Source organism: Delphinapterus leucas, chromosome 7 (genome assembly GCF_059928025.1).
Source record: "Delphinapterus leucas isolate spDelLeu-1000000601 "Yukka" chromosome 7, BTC_Dleu_Yukka2, whole genome shotgun sequence".
Lineage (NCBI taxonomy): Eukaryota > Metazoa > Chordata > Mammalia > Artiodactyla > Monodontidae > Delphinapterus > Delphinapterus leucas.
The window spans coordinates 44,827,355-44,847,787 of record NC_143135.1 but is presented as its reverse complement, the minus strand read 5'-3'; the positions used below and the strand labels follow the sequence as shown (position 1 = coordinate 44,847,787).

Sequence of the window (20,433 nt, the reverse complement as noted above, 5' to 3'; positions counted from 1 at the left end):
ATTCTTCCCACTCTTCAGCCACATTCGCCATTCTGCTCTTCAAACACACTTACGTTGTTGTGGCCCCAGGGCCTTTGCATTTACTGTTCTTTCCTTTTTCTCATGCTCTTATATTTGCAATTCAGTAGTTTTTAGTATATTCATAAAATTGTACAACCATCATTACAGTCAATCTTAGAACTTTTTAATCCTCCCAAAAAGGAACCCTATACCAATTAGTGGTCACTCCCCCAATCCCCAGCCCTATACAATGACTAATCTCCTTTGTCTCTGTGGATTTCCCTATTGTGGGTATTTCATATAAATGGAATCATACAACACATGACTGATTTCTTTCACTTAGCATAATGTTTTTGAGGTTCATCCATCTGGTAGCATATATAAGTATTTCATTTTTATGGCTGAATAGTATTCCATTCTATGGATATATCCGATTTTATTTATTTATTAGCTGATGGACATTTGGTTTGTCTCCATTTTTAGCTATTATGAAAAATGCTTGTTATTGAACATTCACATACAAGTTTTTGTGTGGACATATATTTTCATTTCTCTTTGTTATATACCTAGGAGTGGAATTGCTGGGCCATACAATAACTGTATGTTTAACTTTTTTTTTTTTTTTTTTGCGGTACGTGGGCCTCTCACTGCCGTGGCCTTTCCTGCCGCGGAGCACAGGCTCCGGACGCGCAGGCCCAGCAGCCCCGGCTCACAGGCCTAGCCGCTCCACGGCATGTGGGATCTTCCTGGACCGGGGCACGAACCCACGCCCACTGCATTGGCAGGCGGACTCCCAACCACTGCGCCACCAGGGAAGCCCTGTTTAACTTTTTGATGAACTGTTATTCCAAAGTGGCTGTACCATTTTACTGAGAATTTCAATTCCTCCATATCCTCACCAACGTTTGTTATTGCCCATCTTTTTTATTAAAACCATTCTAGGGATATAAAATTATATCTCATTTTAATCATTTATGATAAATGATAAATCATTCATTTAATGAATTTATCATTTATTATTCATGATAAACCATTTGAATTTGCATTTCCCTAATTACTACTGATGCTGAGCATCCTTTCATGTGCTCATTGACCCCCATATATATTCTTTGAAGAAATGTCTATTTAAATCTTCTGCCCACTTAAAAAAATTAGTTGTCAATACTACTCAGCCATAAAAAAGAATTGAAATTTTGCCATTTGCAGCAACATGGATGGACGTGGAGGGTATTATGCTAAGTGAAATAAGTCAGACAGAGGAAGAAAGACACTGTATGAGACCACTTATGTGGAATCTAAAAAAATAAAACAAACTAGTGAATATAACAAAAGAAGAAGCCGACTCACAGATATAGAGAAGAAACTAGTGGTTACCAGTTGGGGGGGAGGTGGGGAGGGGCAAGATAGGGGTAGGGGATTAAGAGGTACAAACTATTATGTATAAAATAATCTATAAGGATATATTGTACAACACAGGGAATATAGCCAATATTTTATGATAACTATAAATGGAGTATAATCTTTAAAAATTGTGAATCACTCTGTTGTATACCTGTAACATATAATACTGTACATCAACTACACTTCAATTAAAAATTTTTTAAATTAGTTGTTTTTTTTATTGAGTTATAAGAGTTCTTCGAAGATATATTATAGAAACAAGTCCCTTATCATATATGTGCTTTGCAAATATTTCCTCCCATTCTGGGGGTTGTCTTTTCACTTTCTTGATGGCATTGTTCACCTATGAACTCCACCTGCTCCTCTTTGAGTTCGAACCATCTCACCTGGCTCTTTATTATTCTTTTTGTTTTGGGTGGATTAGTCCTGTCTGAACTATTGGACTTTGACCCTTCTGGGGTCAAAAATCAAGTCTGGTGCTCCTGTGTCCTATCTACAATTGAATACAGGGGCCACCCAATGTGGGGTCTTGTGCAACCCATGCCCCAATTTTACCTTCCAGGGAGAGACTTGTGGACCCGCAGTTTGCGAAGCAGCACATCAGAAATATTGGGCATGACATCCAGGCCACTCTTTGACTCTTCTTCCTCAATAGCTGGGGAGAGTTCAGAAGGGGGCCCTGAAAAAAAAAGTGTTTAATTTATAAAATGTAATACTCTTGGCAACTTGCTTCAGGGGGTAAGGAATAGCTTTAACATTTATTGGAACCTGGTTATATGCCAGGGGTTTTATAATTGTTATTTTATCCTCACAATGACCCAGTGAGCTAGACCTTAATCATCCCATTTTTCAGGTGGGTAAACTAAGACTCAGCAAGATTAATAACTTGCTTAAGGTCACAGAACTGGTAAATGGCATAGGCTTCAAATAATTCTATCTGCTCTAAGTTCTATGTTCTTCCCATTGCTCTCCATAGTACCAAGCAGGCTCTTGTGTCTGGGGTCTGAGGTTGGTTTCTGGCAACTGGAAAATTGTTGGCTCTTTGGCTATAAAGTTTGGAAAAGTCCCCTCTCTTTGGCAGGCTTCTCAAGAGGCCTGCTGCCCAACTATTCTTCCTCATATGAATTCAGAAGTTCTATCATCTGTGTCCTACTTAGAAATCAGCGTCTGGTTCCATATTCCCATAGATAGGAGTAGAAACAGGGTTTTTCCAGAGTAAAGCTAAGGTCATTAGATCTTTTACAGATCTCAGAAATAGATGCCTCTTCGTCAACAGAACCAATAAATAGCCTTTTTTTTTTATCTCCTAAACCTGTCGTGGGTTTGTGCTCTGAAGGCAGAAAGAACAAACCAAGTACTTTCTTTCCCACTAATTTTTCTCCTGCTTGAAGACAGCTCTTGTACCTCTCCAAAGCTTCCCTTCTCCAGGTTGTAGCCCGATTTTCCCAACTGTTCACTGCGGCCTCTAGATACCACCCCCTGACTGCACGCATTCTGGTTGTTGCTGTCCCAGAAGCCCAGATGTGCTCTAACAAGCTCTTAGCTCAGGGGCACAGTGGCAAATGGTCTTGGCATTGACATTAGTTATTCATTTAGCACAGACTTGCTGTGCCCTACACTATGGGCTCACAGCACATTTAGGATTAAAAGCCTTGAATCTCTTTTACTTGAACCAAATCAGGTATCTTCGTCCCATACAATGGTTATTTTCCATTTGCACGCAGGACTTTTAGTTATCCATGTTTTGCCGTCTTTCATGGGTTTGACCCAACAGATTTCCAGAACTGTAGTCCAGGCCAGAGATCAGGACTACAGGCAAGGTTGTGGTAGCCATCTAAATGGAGCTAAGATTGGGAGTCATGTGAATTAGAAGCCTCACCAAGGGAGACCATGCAGAGAGAAGAGGAGGTATAGTTTGGCTCCAGGTAAACAATGTTTAAATACTTTGAACTTCCCGATAACTGAACAGTGTTCATGAGTTTCCTGGTACTCAAGGAATCCAGCAAAGTCCGGAGGACCATCAGTCAGAGTCAGGGCAGTCAGTGATCCTTCTTTGGATATGAGATTTGACTCATATCAGGTAGCTAGTTCTCTTAGTTACCTGTCACCTCTTGGGTTCTGTCCTGACACTTACTGCTGTCTGACGTTTCCATGTGACAGATGGCAAACCTTGTGGTGCCTTTGGTCACACTCTACCTTTATGTATTCCCCACTGCACCCAGCAGAGAGAGAATGAAGCAGTGGGCTCCTGAGAAATCTATGATTGACATAACTGTATGAGGTCCAATAATCACAGGGAAGTCATATGAGGGGCTTTTGCCCAGAAAAGTCCCCTAGGTAGAACCCCACTCCTCAAAAAGGGATGGGTTTCTAGCCCTGCTAAAATGGCTGTCTTAAGAGTGATCCCAGGATTTCCCTGGTGGTGCAGTGGTTAAGAATCCACCTGCCAATGCAGGGGACACTGGTTCGATCCCTGGTCTGGGAAGATCCCACATGCCGCAGAGCAACTAAGCCCATGTGCCACAACTACTGAGCCTGCGCTCTAGAGCCGGTGAGCCACAACTACTGAGCCCTCATGCCACAACTACTGAAGCCCACGCGCCTACAGCCCATGCTCCGCAACAAGAGAAGCCACTGCAGTGAGAAGCCTGCGCACCGCAACAAAGAGTAGCCCCTGCTCGCCACAACTAGAGAGAGCCCGTGCGCAGCAACGAAGACCCAATGCAGCCAAAAATAAATAAGTAAATAAAAATTATAAATAAATAAACAGAGTGATCCCAGAACCTGCCACCCTCCTGATCTCAACCAAATTAACAACAATAACAACAACAACAAATTTAAAGTCAACTAAAAATAGACCAGCAGCTCTCAAGTACAGGAAAAGGCAATAATCTTTAAAAATAATGGCCAGAGAAAAACAGAACTTACTAGAAGTAAATGTAGAGCTCCCACCCTTGATAACCCTTTCTTCCTCCCTCAAAGAATCAGTACTGAGAGGAAGATGTGAGAGGAAACGTTGTGACAAACTTTTGTAGTCACTTTTGTGACTACAGAGCTGGAAGAGAAGTGGACCGAGGGGTGGGCAGGCAGCTGCAGAGGCGATTCAGAAAGTTTCTCTAGAGTAGAAGGATATCCATCCCACCATAAGAACACTCCAACGAGACAAAAAACTGCCTGTGCTGCTATGTGCTTTTCATACTGAGGAGGAGGGGAGAGGAGAAGCAGAATGACAGCATAGTATTCTACCAGAGCTGACGATCTCAAACAACAGAGGGACTTACCAGAAAGGAAAGTAAGAGAGCACAAATAAAACAATCCCTTCTGATAGAGCGAGTGACAGGAGACACATAGAAAGCCCCAACTGAAGCGGTCACAACCCCTACCCCCAACCTGCACTTCTGAGAAATAGCAGAGTGGCCAAACTCTTTGGATTTTGTCTATCTTTTCCTTCCTTTATCTGGCAGGGGAGTGAGAGTGGCTGCTGGGAATAGCTGGGTTAAGTGTGGAAAATAAACACCTGGGCAGATTGTCCCTGTAATTCTACCCTGAACTGGTGAAATAATCCATGCCCCACTACTGCTCACTCAAGGGAATAAGATATGCCCCCACTTCAGTGGAATAAATTCAAGTGTTAGACTATTAACAAAGTTATAGAAAAAGAGCAGAAACCAACCCACAACACCACTATCCACAGCACCAGCTGAACTTCCTCTTTTCCCCACCACCCAAGCAGTGACAACGCAGACACAAAATACCCAGTCCTCAACTAAGAGCTGCCAGGAGGACAGAGATCTCAGAAAAGGTAGGAAAAAGTCGGTGAAATTTGACCTACACAATATATCTAGGTCAAGAGAAAATCCAGGTAGAAATGTCCATATCAAAAAAAAAATTAAATGAAAACAAATGGCATGGCAACTACACAAAAATAGTATAGTCAAAAGAGGAAGGAAAGAGGAGAGGAAGGTATAAAGGAAAGAAGAAAAGAAACATGCTGGAGACATGTCAGAATAGAAACATAGATGCAAGAAACACATAAAATGCATTTTTGTGCGAAATGTATACCACAAATGTCTTGACTCAAGGAGAAATTAGAACCTGAAAAAATGAAAATAGGAATCAGAGGTGAGATGAGAGGATCGCACAAAATGGAAGAAGATTACACTTTAAGGAAATAAACTGAAGACCAAAATAACAAAATGAAGCAAAAAATTCTAAAAATATAGAACTAACCAATATGTTGGAAATATGCAGGAGTAAAACAGATAGAGCCTCAAGCTGAATTAGTGGGGGAGATTGAGATGAGCACAAGGAAGTAAAGAAGGAAAGAAAGATTAAAGTATTGAGAGGTAGAGTAATGGACCTACAGTGGAGACACTGAGGAGAAATTTACAGATTATGGTGGCTCTGAAGTAGTGAAAAAACAAAAGGAACAAAGAACACATTCAAAGACATAAGAGAAGAAAAAATTTCCTCCACTGAGAGAAAAGCTGAACTTGCAGACTGAAAAAGCACACCAAGAGAAAAATATATATATATATATATATAAAACCTTACTCTTTTCTATGCATGTATATATATCTTATATAGATCCATAGCTATATATGAACATAAAAATGCTTCTCCAACTACCCTCATAGAAAGAGTAAGTAACCTACAGGGAAAAGTAAGGGTTGAGAGGTGCTGGAAATAAGCTGGTCTCAGACTTCTCTACAACACTGAATACAGCGTAACATCTACAAAGCTCTGGGGAAAAGAGTGATCCAGAATTTATAACCATCTAAGCTGTCCTTCAAGAATAAGAACATTTTCAAACATGCTAGAATTCAAGGAAAATGCACCTCTAAGCCCTTCTAGGAAAACTATTGGATGATGAAATCCAGCTAAACAAGACATAAATCAAAATCATAAGCTTGGGAATTGTGAGCCACAGTAAGGGGACTGGTGGTGAACATTAAATTCGCTTACATATAAGCTTAAAGCTAAACAACTATGGAAATTATGGTTATAGAGTGGAATGTACACGTTACAACCTTGAGAGTATAAAAAGAATAACTTATCATTTGTATAGGTGGAGATGGAAAGGTTAGGAAGACATATGAAAGTGGGAAGAAATACTGCCGTTCTCATCTTTCCCTGCAATAATCCAAACTTGAAATATGTAATATAAAAACGAACCTCAATGACTCCAAACCCTTAATGCATTTCATAATATCTATTTTTAAACTTTTTAAAACTAACCTCTTTTTTTTTTTTTTGGAGGAAGCAATTACCAAAATTCAGCAAGCCCTACACTTTCACTTCACTTTAATTCAAGTTCAATTAAATTTTCATACTTTTTATTAAAAAAAAGTATATGGAGCAATCTATAATCTCCCTCACTCCTTCTGTATTTGTGGGAAAGGGGATGTTTGATGTAAGCGATTTTTACTTTCTTCTTTGTATTTTTCACTGTTAGTTGAATTTTTTGATAATCGACGAGCTATTTTTAATAAAAACAGTAAAATTATTTTAAAAATATCTGCCTATACCACCTCATTCCAATGAAAGCTTTTGTTTCTGGCAATCTCCAGGACTTGGAAAAGTAACTTTGGGGGCTTCTGGTTAAAGATGTGCTGAGGTCCAGGACGATCCCCCAAAAGGCCAAAGATATTTGACCTGGGGATCAACTCTCTTCTGATCTATTTTCTCAGGGAGGCCTTCTCCTTGCCTGAGACCTGAGGGCCCTGAGCCCCAGACTGGGGTGGCTGGAAGGACTGCCTCAGCCCACACCTCTCCCAACGTCCAGGTCCAGATATCCAGCCACGTCCTAGACATTACCCTCTGGATCAGGATAACAAAAACCACTTCAACAACTACCATTGATCAAACATAAGCTTGCATTAGAGGCACTTTCTCATTTACTCCTTAGAATAGCCTTGCAGAGCAAATATTGCTAAGCTCAGTTTCTGGGGACGCTGCGAACTAGGAAACCGAAGCTCAGCAAAGTTAAGTAGATTCCCCAGGATCCCAGCTAGATGCTGGTAGTGCCAGGATGCAAAGCCAGTTCTGTCAGACTGCGACATCCAGGCTTCTTCCCATAGGCATTCAGATGTCCAAACCCAAACGTGTTGTCTTTCTCCTTAAGGGAGCTCCTTCTCCTGTGCTCCCCACCCTGATTAATAGCACCATCACCCCCTTGGCCGTGCAGACGCACACCTGTTGGTCTTTCTGGTCTCCCCCTCCACCCCATCCCCTCATCAAGTCCTGCCAAGCTGACCTCCAAACGGCTCTCAAACCTATCCTCCCCACGTTCCCTCCTGTCCATCTCAGTCTACAGTCCCATCACCTCTCACCAGGCTGCTTCCATACCCTCTTACCTAGTCTCCCCACCTCTAGCCTCAGCTTTCATAAACTGTCCAGAAGAATTATTCTTAGACTCAGCTTTGACCCTCATGCTTCCTTACCTACAGGCTTCTCTGGCTTTGCAAGGGGTGCTAAAGGAAGTTCAAACTCATTAATTAGACCTCAGAGACTTTACCTTCTCTGATTCCCACCTCCACTCCACACTTGCTGCCCATCTCTTTGGGACACATGGTTCACACTTGGTTCACCTGGGATTCCTTATGTTCCTGGAACATGCCAAGTGCTAGAAGATGCCCGAGTGCCTTTGCTCCTGCTATTCCCTCTGCCTGGGATGCCCTTCTCTTCCTCAGCTCAAAGCTGCTCCTCCAAGGATCCTGCCCTGACTCATTCACCCCTACTGAGCTGGCTGCTTCTTCCTCTGTGTTCCTAGGTACTTTATGGGCTTAAAGTCTTAACACAATGTATTGTAATGACATTATCTACCCTTGTATTTCCTCTCCTACAAGGTGAGGGTGAGCTCATTAATTTATTCAATATTTATTTAGTGCTTACTACGCTCCAGGCAATGAGCATGGAGCTAGGCATATAATGCTGAGCAAAACAGATGTGTCACTGTCCTCTGGGAGCTTGTTACCTGGCAGGACAGATTAATTAGAGAAATACCCAAATGTTACTTTTCATGCTGTGATAGATTTTATAAGGGAGAAGCATCTGGAGCGTGCTGAAAAAGTCTTCCCTAGGAAGGTGACATTTGAGCAGATATCTAGAGACTGAATGGGAGCTCATTAGGCAAAGAGGAAGAGAGGAAGAACATTGCAGGTAGAGAGAACAGCATGTGCCAAGCCTAAGAAGGAGGAGGAATGAGTTGCTGAAGGAAGACTAAGACGTTGAGAGGGAGGAGGAGAGTGGTCCTAGAAGATGCTGGCGAGGTGAGCAGGGTTAATCACACAGGGCCTCTTAAGCTCTACTAAGGATTCTAGTGCTCATTTTGAGAGCAGAATGAAGTCTCTGAAGAGGCTGAACCAGATTTGCATTTCAGAGATTCCTCTCGCTGCCTGAGGATGGTGGATTGAACTGGGTGAGGAGGTCAGGAGTGCAAGCAGAGGGATGGGATAGGAGGTTGTTGAGGGAGCCAAGGGACTGGTAATGACGGCAGGGCCTGAGCCTCCTTCACCTCTGCACCCCCAACATGCAGCCCAGGAACTGGTCCACAGTCAGCCTCATGTCTTTGGCTTGAAATGACCAGCAGATGATCAAGACCCAAACATCCTTCAAAGGGTCCCTGTGAACCCTTGAAGGATGGCTTGTTGGAAAGACCAGATGCAACAGGGAAGAGAGTCTCCAAGTCCTCAGAAACCGAAGCAGAGCCAGAGTTCTTAAGACTCCAGAATGTTCTAGATTTCCCCCATCTCCCAAAGGAACAGCCAACAATCATCAGGAGACTTGAGTTCTTCCCAATGAGCTCATATGCACTGTTGTATTTAGAACCTGTTAAGGGGGCCAGACTCTCTAGCTCCCAGGGGGGGTTTACAATACCTTTGGTCCCAGGTACAGGCAGGGATGAGGCTCTTTGATGGAGCTTTCAGAATGTAGGAAAAGGAAGTCACAACTCTGCTGATCAAGCACATGTGGTTGCCCGCCACATCTCCAGACTGCCCTATATACTGTGGAGCACAGAGTACAATGTCCCACTTAGCTGGCAAGAAAGAATTCTACAACCTTGATGACAGGAATTAAAATGTATGACAGGTTCCTGCTGGAATAAAGACCAGTATCACATAAAAACATTACATCAGCTCAGTGAAGTAGGTACTATTCTTACCCCCATTTTATAGATGAGCAAACAAGGCATCTAGAGCATAAGAAACTTGCCTGAGGCTATGCAGCTGGTAAGTGGGGAAGCTTGAGCTTTTAACCACTCAGATTCTAGAAATGAGAGAAAAGTGGGAGGGAGGGTACCTTTACTGAACACCTTCCTTGGTTAATTTTTTACAATTTAGCGTTTATAGGAATCAAACTCATTTACCTGGTAATTTTATTTCTAAGATCCATCTTGTTCCCTGTTGGTATTAGATAGTGAGGTGTTGCTGTAGTAGTGGATGTCTACATTGTTATAATTATTTGTAAGTTAACTTGGCAGTATGCATATATATTTAAATATAAATACCTTTTGATCAAGCAATTCTACTTCTAAGATACTATCCCATGGAAAAACTCATGCATTTCTATAAAGATATATCATGGAGAATGTTCATTATAACATCGTTTATAGTAGAGAAAGAATACAAACAACCTAAATAGTAATCAATAAGAGAAAGGTCAAACAATTTATATAGTTCCTCATGCCACAGAATTCTACAAAGCAGTATTAAATTTTATTAAAAAACTAAAAGCTCCATATGCACTAAATGAGAAACTTTCTAATATTGTTATGTAAGAAAGACAATGTGACAGAGACAACTGGTCATCCACCAAAATCTGCCCTCCTCAGCTTCCATGTGAAAGGAGTTTAATATGGACACATGGCCAGCAGCCCAGCTAGTGACAACATTCCCCAGTATCCCTTGCTGCTAGGTATTGCCATGCCACATCATCACCAATGAACTGGGAGCTAAAAAGAGATATGCAACTCCCAGTTTACTTAAAAAAAAAAAAAAGCCTGCTCTGTACTTCCATTGTTTCACCTTCCTACAAACCGGAACACAGATTTACCCATGATCCAGCTTCAACCATGTAGACAAGTGTAATACCTCACGGGATGGCAAAATGACAACAGAGAAGAAACCAGGGTCTCCGAATGATCACATGGAGCAGAGCCACCTGTAACCCGACAGCTCACCTTAGAATTGTTACTTAAGCATGAAACAATCTTCTCTCTCCTATAGGTTAGCAAACTTTGGGGCCTCATGTCAAAACAACTTAGATTTTATCTTAATTAAAGCAGGAAGGTTGCAGAATACTTTAAAAGAGTTACTTACATAGAAAATTTGGTAGTAAATATAAAAGAAAGTACACCATGACCACATGCATTTTATTGCAGGACCATAAGGGTTTATTTCTATATATGGAAAATTATTAATTAATATATTAAATGATATAATTTATATGATTCTTTAATAGATATGCAAAACAAACTGACAAAATTCAACATGAATCTTAAAACTCGGAAGAGAAGAATATATTTCCTTAAAATAATGAAAAATAAAAATATAAAATAATACATGAAATAATATATTTTTATATTTATATATTTTATCTTTCTACATATTATATGTCCTTCTATTTAGTGATAATATAAATATGAAATAATAATAAGTTAAAATAGTGCACTATTTAATAACTAGGTACAACATGGTCCTTGAAAGAAAAACACACAAAAATTTCAATTAAAAACAGAAAAGGGCTTCCCTGGTGGCGCAGTGGTTGAGAGTTCACCTGCCGATGCAGGGGACACGGGTTCGTGCCCCGGTCTGGGAAGATTCCCACATGCCGCGGAGTGGCTGGGCCCGTGAGCCATGGCCGCTGAGCCTGCGCGTCCGGAGCCTGTGCTCCGCAACGGGAGAGGCCACAACAGTGAGAGGCCCGCGTACCGCAAAAAAAAAACAAAAGCAAAACCAGAAAAAACGCAAGAGTTCTCCTTATCACCATTGTCATATTAGAGAATGTTGCCAAAATAATAAACCATATACAGATATACAAGAGAAAGACACATACACATGCACAAGCACACAACTAAGACAAATAGTGAATTTGATAAAATAAAATAACAGATTGTGAATGTGAAAAAATGAGGTATTTTGCAAAGTGGTCAAGAGCCTTTGGATTTAGACACATCTGGGTTCCAATCCTGGCTTCAGCAGTTAATTACCATCTCCCTGAATCAATTTCCTCATCTGCAAAATGGGTATAATAAGACCCACCCCTCAGGGTTGTTGTAAGCATTAAGCGAAATATTGTCAAATGCTTAGCATGGGTCCTGGTACACAGTAATCACCCTAGTTATAATAATCATGCTACTTAACCACTATTGTAATCACTACCATTTGTTAACAGTAATATTTATTATACAAGAAACATGTATAATACCAAGCAGCATTCATCTATGACACTGATTATCAGTTAGGAAAATCTAATGAAAAAAGTCTTCTTCATAAATAAGCAAAAATATAAATCATGTAGAATTTGTCTCAATAAGAGATATGGAAGGCCTTTACAAAGATCCTTAAATCTAGTACAGGAAAAAGAAAGGAATACTTAAATTAATAGAGGGACAAACCACGTGCCTGAATGAGAACTAAATGCTTGCAAACTAAATAACTGAAAAATCTATGAACTGTAAAACAAACAAAACTAGGACAGTTCTGAATCCAGTGTGTAGCCTTAAAGCAATCACAATTAAAATGTTGTATAAGATGACATAAATTTCACTTAAAGAATAGGTAGGTGAGAGGCAAAACTGGAAAAGACCTGGAATCCATAAATCTTAGGTTAGAGTTAAGAGCTTTCTGAAGTGTCCTAGTCCAATAGGGAACAGAGGCCCACAGAGGCTGAGGAACATATTTAAAGACACCGGACACCGTTAAGTGGTGTCTGGCCATGAACTCCAATCTCCTGAATTCTTGTCCAGTTGCTCTATTAATTTGCACTGAATCTTTGTATCTAGAATATAATGAATACTCTGAAAAAGAAGAGCAATGAGGGAGAAGTAACCCACTGTACACTAGAACATATTATAAGGCAGCAGCAATTAAAATGGTACAATACTGACCAGAATAAAACAGAATCAAGGGCCCAGAACCAGTCTTTGCTATACATGAAAAAAAGATGCAGTGTATGATTATCTAAGCCACAATGTAATAAGAAATATAAACACTATTAAAATATTATTGAGGTAACAGAATCTTAAGTCTTCAAATACCTATATCTTAAAACAAATTTCAGAGGTATTAGCAAAATAAATAGAAATAAATCAAACTGTAGATAAACTATCAGAAAATAGATTTGTTATCCCAATTAAGGAGAAGTAATATTTTATAATGATTTAAATAATAGAAGACTTTCAAAGGAAAAGATAGGCTAAAATTACTGTATAAAAACTTTATGATCTCTCTAAAATAATACAAAATTTGTTCAAAGGCAAAAAAAAAAACCAAGAAAAATGAAAAAGTATTGACAAAAAATACAGCCAAAGAACGGTTACTATCTATCAGGTCTACATGTATGACCAACAAAAAACCCAAGACCCAAATGAACACATGAGTAAAGAAATAAATAGTTAATTCACCCATTAAGAAAAAAATGTTTTAAAATTTTAAGTTTAAGCAAATTAATTGAAGTAATAATGGAACGGTATTTCGCACTACTACTACTAATAGTAGTAATTGTTATTTTGGGTCATCTTGTTCTCATTACATTCTGGCCAATAAGGAGCAAAAGCAAAGCAAAGCAAAGTTTAGTGCAGGTAGTGTTTAGTGAGAAGACCCCTCACTCAGTCTACAGGGAGCATCACCCATTGGAGGCAATATGGTAAATGCAAATATTCCTACAAATATTCCTACACTTTGACCCCGTGATTCTCAAGCCTGAGAATTTATCCCAAGAGAGTAACTTAAAGGAAGAAAGAAAAAAAACCTACAGGTACAAAGTTGTTTATAGTAGTGGTGTTAATCATAGTTAAAAGAACTGTAAACATCTGAAATACCCAACAATAGATACATCCATACAAAACGAAACTATGCACCCATTAAATGATAAATATGAGGACAAGTCAAACTATAATGGAATTAGTCGTGAAATAAGTATTTTAAAAGTAGAAACAGGGGGCTTCCCTGGTGGCACAGTGGATAAGAATCCGCCTGCCAATGGAAGGGGCCCAGGTTCGATCCTTGGACTGGGAAGACCCCACACGTCGCAGAGCAACTAAGCCTGTGCGCCACAACTACTGAGCCTGCGAGCCACAACTACTGAAGCCCGCGCACCCAGAGCCTGTGCTCTGCAGCCACCGCAGTGAGAAGCCTGTGCGCCGCAACAGAGTAGCCCCTGCTCACCACAACTAGAAAAAGCCCACGCACAGCAAACGAAAACCCAATGTAGCCAAAAATAAATAAAATTAAATCTTAAAAAAAAAAAAGGTAGAAACAGGGCGTTACATCTACACCACCAAATCAATTGTGAAAAAATTATAAATAAGGGTAAATACTGGAAAGAATAAAAACTGTTGCTTTTTCAGAATTTATGGGGTTGTGGGTGAAATTTTAAGATAAATCTTTCCCTAGGGTTTAAAATCTGCTTTAATAAACAAGTTCGAAATTAAAAGTAGACAAGTATATCATATTTTTCCAAAGATTTCATCTAAAGATGATTAATTTTTTTTAATTAGTACTTTAAAAAATTGTTGGGAGAGTCAGGCGTGTAAGCCAGCCGGAGCGGCAGCGCCGGTAGCAGCGACCCGGAAGGGAGCGCGAGGCGACGCTGGCTGCGGGGACCCGGTGACAGTGCAAGAAGTACTAAATTTTACAAGTTTGCACCATGCGTGAGTATAAGCTAGTCGTTTTTGTCTCAGGAGGAGCTGGAAAATCTGCTCTGACTGTACAATTTATTCAAGGAATTTTTGTTGAAAAATATGATCCTACAATAGAAGATTCTTATAGAAAGCAAGTTGAAGTAATGCACAACAGTGTATGCTTGAAATCTTGGATACTGCAGGAACGGAACAATTTACAGCAATGAGGGATTTGTACGTGAAAAACGGACAAGGCTTTGCGTTAGCTTATTCCATCACAGCACAGTCCATATTTAATGATTTACAAGATCTGAGAGAACAGATTCTTCGAGTTAAAGACACTGATGATGCTCCAATGATTCTGGTTGGTAATAAGTGTGACTTGGAAGATGAAAGAGTTGTAGGAAAGGAACAAGGTCAAAATTTAGCAAGACAATGGAACAACAGTGCGTTCTTAGAATCCTCTGTAAAATCAAAAATAAATGTTAATGAGATCTTTTATGACCTAGTGTGGCAAATTAACAGAAAAACTCCAGTGCCTGGGAAGGCCCGCAAAAAGTCATCATGTCAGCTGCTTTATTACGCTAAATGCACTGTAGCTCTGAGCCAGGTCTGAAGAGCTGCTGCCCAATTCAACAGTGCCAGCATTCCAACTTTGTTAAACCTACCAACATCTTAAACGGACTTTCTGTGGTGGTACCCTTTAAGGGGCGGATGAAAGCTACTATATCAGTTTGCACATTCTAATCACTTTCCAGTATCACAAGAGAGATTTTTACTTATATAATGGTCCTAGAGTATGCAGCTGGTAAAACCAGAGGCTACAATCCAGTATTACTGTTAAGAGACATTTTTCATCCACCAATGTTGTACATGTATGAAAACGGTGTACTGTATACTTTAACACGCCCCATACTTTATATTGGAGAGTACAATAATGTAAATCCTAAAAGCACCACTATTATTTTAGCATAATAGAAGAGAGTCCGAAGAGCTCCTATATAGACTACTCCAGATAACTTCACTTCTTTGATACTTGTAGCTTATTGTAATTTTTAAAACATAAATTCAAGGTCATTATCATTGTATTGTACAAATAAGCGCTTTAACACAGCGATATAGTTTTTTAATTTTTAAAAATCTGTGGAGACAGTGATCTTGTCTTTAAAATAAGATAGTCCTTTCGGTATAATGTCTTAAAGACGTTGCCTTTAATATCTGTTGGGAAGGAAATGTCCAGACTTCAAATCTTTTATTATATGTTTCCTTTTTTGTTTACATAGGGAACAATGTTTATAGTTGTGTGTACAATGGGGGGTCTACAACAGGAAGTGTATATTTTCAAACAATCTTTTAATGATTTAACAATTTTTGTAAATCACTTTCAGGCTTCTGCAGCTGTAGATTCTCACTGTGAATCCCCTGCTTGCTCGTGCATAAGTGTATTTGCAATACCAAATATACAGGTTTAGTATTTTTGCCTGTTAGTGATTGTTTCACATGCGTAACGTTTTGGTTGAGATGTTAAATGGTGGACGAGTACGGTGGATGTGAATGTGGGAAGTAATTTTAATCATGTGTAATTGGTCACAAGGCCTAAGTTGCAGTAACTATTGCTGTTTTATTTAACAATGCCTTGTTGCTTTGTATGCACTAACATTTGGGTGTAAACATTGTGTGTCTATCCAACAGGGAGCCACAGTATTTAAATTGACCAACCTAATGTTACAACTCCTTTTGAGGTGGCCAAACGTAAACTAAAAGCCTTAATTAAAGTGGTGCAATTTTGCATAACTTAGCATCAGTAGTTCAATAAATTTGGATTGCCAAAAAAAAAAATAATTGTTGGATGTTTTACTTCTGGGAATCTTCTTGTCAATGTTGAATAGGTAGGTGTTAGTTACTATATTTCAGACTAGGGGCTTCCAACATGGTTGGTGGCACCCTGGACACAGCCACAGAACAATCCTTAAGCAGAAGGTTTCTATGCTGAGAATGACCACGAGTAGCGTGAGCCATCGGGAGAAGTGAGTCAGGAGATGGGAGCTGGGGTGGAGGTGAGGCAAGAGACCCCAAGTTTTACTTTCTGAAGGCGAGTCTGGCAAGTGGGTGGGTGGGGCCTTGCAGCCACCAGGAGGGAAGGGCTGGGGTCTGGACTTTGTAGTGACAGCAGATTAGAAAGCAAGAGATGACTCTGATGTCTCAGAAAGAGGAACTGTTCTATCTGGGTGGCTTCCTGGGTGTGAGAGGAAAAGGAAAAGGAAGCAGCAGAAGTTCAGGCCTGGGTCACCCTTCCAGACCCACTAGGTGCTAACAAGGCTCAGGGAGGGCTGGAGGGGTCCAGAAGGGGGGCTGGTTGGAAGAAGACAAGTTTAGAGGTTTTCTGAGTGGGCAGGAAACGCTATCTGATTCACTTATTCATCCATTTGCAAATATTTACTGAGGGCCTGCTCTGCGTCTGGCCCACACTCGCCACTGGGATGGACAAAGGCTCTGACAGGATGTGCAGTGTTTACACGTTCATCTTCTTTGATCTGGAGAAAATGAATCTAGCCCCAGCCTGAGGAGATCATCTCCCCGATCCCACCTACCTTTTTCCTGCTCAGCCGCTTCACTAAGGTCTGGAAGCTTGAGCCCCACTAAGTTCTGATTTCTTAGCAGGATGTGCTCCTTTTTAGGAAAAGAAAGACAACGTTTCAGATGGTGACCTCAGGCTGGACTCTTCCCTCATTCTATGGCTCTGTGACCCCTCAGTCTCACGGGGCAGCACTCGGGGTGGGGACAGTCACGACATCTGAGGGGCACCAGGAAGACCGCTCCTCTCCCAGCCTGTAAAGGTGCTAGAAACCCCACCATCAGTGCCCCATTCCTTGGGTCAGGAATGGTCCTTCGCATGGCTGGCTTTTTAAATAAGCCTGTGAGCCTCAGGGCGAGGGAGCTGCCAGCCACATGGTGGCTGAAGGCTGGAGGACAAACAGAAGCAGAGCCCAGGGCTCTGGGGATAGGAGGTCCCCTGGGTGCCTATGGAGCCGCCAAAGATGGAAACAATGTTTGTGATCTCATGGCTGTGCTCTGAGCTGCCTGGAGCTTCCTGCCTTGTTATTCTGGGCAGTGAGTGCCCACTTTCAGGACTTGGGACCTCCCCTGCCCCCAGTTCCTCAGTGGCCTGTGATGGCACCTCTTGAGTTGTTAAACTCTCCAGACGAATGAGGCCTGCAGATTGCCGTCCCAAGGCTGCAGGCCAATAGCCACTGCTGCCTAGGGCTTCGGCCAGCAGAGTCGAGAAGAGATGGGGATGCTGACAGCAGGTATGTGGCACAGGTAGGCTCACACCTGTTCCAAGTCCAAGACCGGTGCTCCCAAGTGGAAATGCCACACAGAGCTCCTTGGGCCTGTGACCTGTGCTTCTAAGGGGATTTTCAGTGTCCCGGTAGCAAAGGCCACTTGGACGGTTTTCCTCCCGGGTGAAGGAGAGGAAAGGGCCAGCAGAGGGAGCTCTGGCCCAGATGGAAGTCATGCGCCAGGGCCCTTGACCTGTTTCCTTAACCAGAGGCCCACAACCAAGGCTCTCAGCACCCTGGCTTGGACTGGAGGTGTGGTCAGACACAGGGCAGTGGTTAGTGGGATGGGGCCTCCAGGTTCTCTGTGGTTTTCTTTGCTGCAGAGGGGAACTGGCAGGGGTCTGGGGGTGGCCTGTCGCCTGGGCCTGGCCTCTGCTGCCCAGAGGCACGTGAAGGCAAATGCCTGTCTGGCCTCCTTGGCGTCACCTTCCCCAGGGGTCTGGGGCTGCGGCCCACCAGGGGCGGCCCTTGCAGGCCTGTGCTGACCCACTAGTTAGTGAGGTCTTCCTGGCTGGGTGGGCTTTTCCGTGTATAATGTTTTTAACCTCAGCAGCCAGGCCCCAGCTCCCCCGGAGCCTCCAACGCAGAAGGCTTCTGTGCAGGACAGTGGCCACGGTTGGAACGCGTTCCTGCCAGTGCAGACCCCCAGCCCCGCACTTGCTCTTGACCGCTGTCAAGTGCCTCATTTCCTTCCCTGTCCCACGGCCCCGCTGTAGGGGAGCCAGGAGGGCCTCGTCCAACTCCAGCTGTGCGGGCGCCAGGCCCCACCCCGTGGAGTCCCGGCTGCCTTGGCCTGTGGCCTGGGTTGGCCCTCTGGGGAAGTGGGGCTTGGGTAAGGATTTCTTTGTCCTGTTAAACCCTTCTCTTCCTCACACCCTGGGCTCTCTCCCCCTGCATCTCTGGATGACCCCCAGTCATTCCATGAATAGGGCAGTAGCCCCATGAGAGACAGCTGTGCCTGGTTTGATGGCCAATGACAGTTAGGGATATCAGTGGTGTTAGAAGAAATTCACCACAGAGGGAGCAGCCCCTCACGGCCATGTTTGGATGGATTTGAGGCCCTTTGTTAACAGGTATCAGGAAGGAAAGCTTGGGGGGCAAGACAGAGGGAAAAGCCATTCCATCCTTGCCCCATGCTGGGCATGACAAGGTGCTCCATCAAAGGCTTCTTGTTCATGAGCCACCAGCTCCAGTTAGAGAGGAAAACACAGCCCAGGACTCAGGGCCCATATGTCCTTCCATATACCCACCTTCCCCTTGAAATGTGGCAGCTCTACACCAGCTGACCTCACCCGAGTGAGCAGGGTAGAGGCACGAAAGGTGATATTTATGAAGGACATGCTGCCCAGTGGGCTGGTTTTTGGGATGGGGAGGTTCAGGGTTCCACAAGGCCCACGTCTGGGCCACAGCTGCCCCACCCCAGACCCAGGTCAGCCCGGCCAGAGGCCCTCAGCCCAGGTTGGGGACCTGGATGCACACCCTGCCCAGCAGGACCCCAGGAACGCACCTCACGGAGTTTGGTCAGTTTCTGCATCCGCACCGGCTGCACTTGTATCTGAAAGTCTTTAAGTCCAGGAGCCTTGGCCAGCTGGCTGCCAGCTTTGCCTGAAAGACGCTTCTCTTCCTCTGCCAGCGGCACCTTGGCAAGCACTTTCTGAAGCCGGGGGCCGGGTTCTTCGGGACTGCTGTCCCAGGAGACATCCCGCAGCAGGGGCGGCCGGGACACAGGGGGCCACAGCTCAGCTTTGGAGCCAACCTTGGACCCTGTGGGCTCTCCGACTGTACTTTTCCCCTGGGGGGACTGGGGAGCTGCCCCTCCAGAGCCCTGGGTTGGGCTTCTGGGCAGAGGGTTGCCCTCCTTGGCTGTCTTCAGAAGCGGCTTCCCTAGCTCGCTCTCAACAGGGCCAGGCTGGGGGCTGTTCAGGGCCATTTTCCCACCACTGCCTGTGCCAGAAGCTGGGCCCTTGGGTATGGCCTCTGGGCGATGGAGGGGATCAAAGTTTTCCTTTTGTTCTATTGCAATTTCTTTGGACTTCTCAACTGTGGGAGAGCGAGGAGTCAGCCTGCCCTGAGACACTTTCCTCTGGTCATTCTGCTTGCGGTCAGCTAGCCCTTTGAGGACATTCTGAAAGAGACAAGGTAGAGCTGGGACCCCGGGGGCAGGTTGGAGGGGAGAAGGGTGGATTCACCTCTGCTGTGGGGTCTCTAACCCATGGACCCTGCTAAGGGACCCGCACGTGTGTGTGCGCACGCACATGCACACACGTGTATGTGTGTACGCGCGCGTGTGTGTGTGTGTGTGTGTGTGTGTGTGTAGGGGTGGGGAGGTGTTGGAGAGGTATGGGCTAGGTAGAAAGGGAGGACTTCTCAGTCACATCTGAGCCGGCAAAGAGGACCTACAAACAAGCCTGAGGTTTGTAAAACAGACAGGATAAGGGGACCTGCCATTCAAAACCTGCCAAGAGCTTCCCAAGGGCTAGGCACTGCAGAGGACAGCGGAACGCAGTGCAGCCACAAGTTTTGCCTTTGACTCTGTTGCCCCAGATTCTAGTCCTAGCTCTGCCTGGCAAGGCCCTTAACTCTTAGGGATTCAGATTTCCCATCAGGTTTGTGAACTCCCTGAAATTATATACAAATGTATATGTGTGTTTGTGTGTTGTATTTTTCTGGGAAGAGAGTCCATGGCTTTCAACAATGTCTCAGAGCGTTCTATGATCCAAAAGAGGTTACAGATCACTGAATAAGGGGGTTCTTGCAAAGCTGATAGCTTGCTGTTCAGAAGTTCCAAGATTCTGTGCTCTTCTTTCATTTCCCAAGGGAAAGCTGCTTTGTGAGGTGCAGGTTAGT

At 43.2% G+C, this 20,433-nt stretch overlaps 1 protein-coding gene and 1 pseudogene across 2 annotated transcripts in view; one reads left to right on the top strand and one right to left on the bottom strand.

Moving 5' to 3' along the window:
• Window positions 1-20,433, bottom strand: part of IRAG1 (inositol 1,4,5-triphosphate receptor associated 1) — a 131,637-nt gene that overhangs the window by 35,924 nt on the left and 75,280 nt on the right. For both annotated transcript variants that reach the window (XM_022555770.3, XM_022555771.3), the window contains exons 9-11: window positions 19,094-19,711; window positions 16,837-16,915; window positions 1,957-2,080 (exon numbers count right to left, since the gene is read on the bottom strand). In XM_022555770.3, coding sequence (XP_022411478.2) covers window positions 1,957-2,080; window positions 16,837-16,915; window positions 19,094-19,711 — 821 coding nt within the window. The remainder of the gene's footprint in view (window positions 1-1,956; window positions 2,081-16,836; window positions 16,916-19,093; window positions 19,712-20,433) is intronic.
• LOC111165290 (ras-related protein Rap-1b pseudogene) lies at window positions 13,202-14,965 on the top strand (annotated as a pseudogene).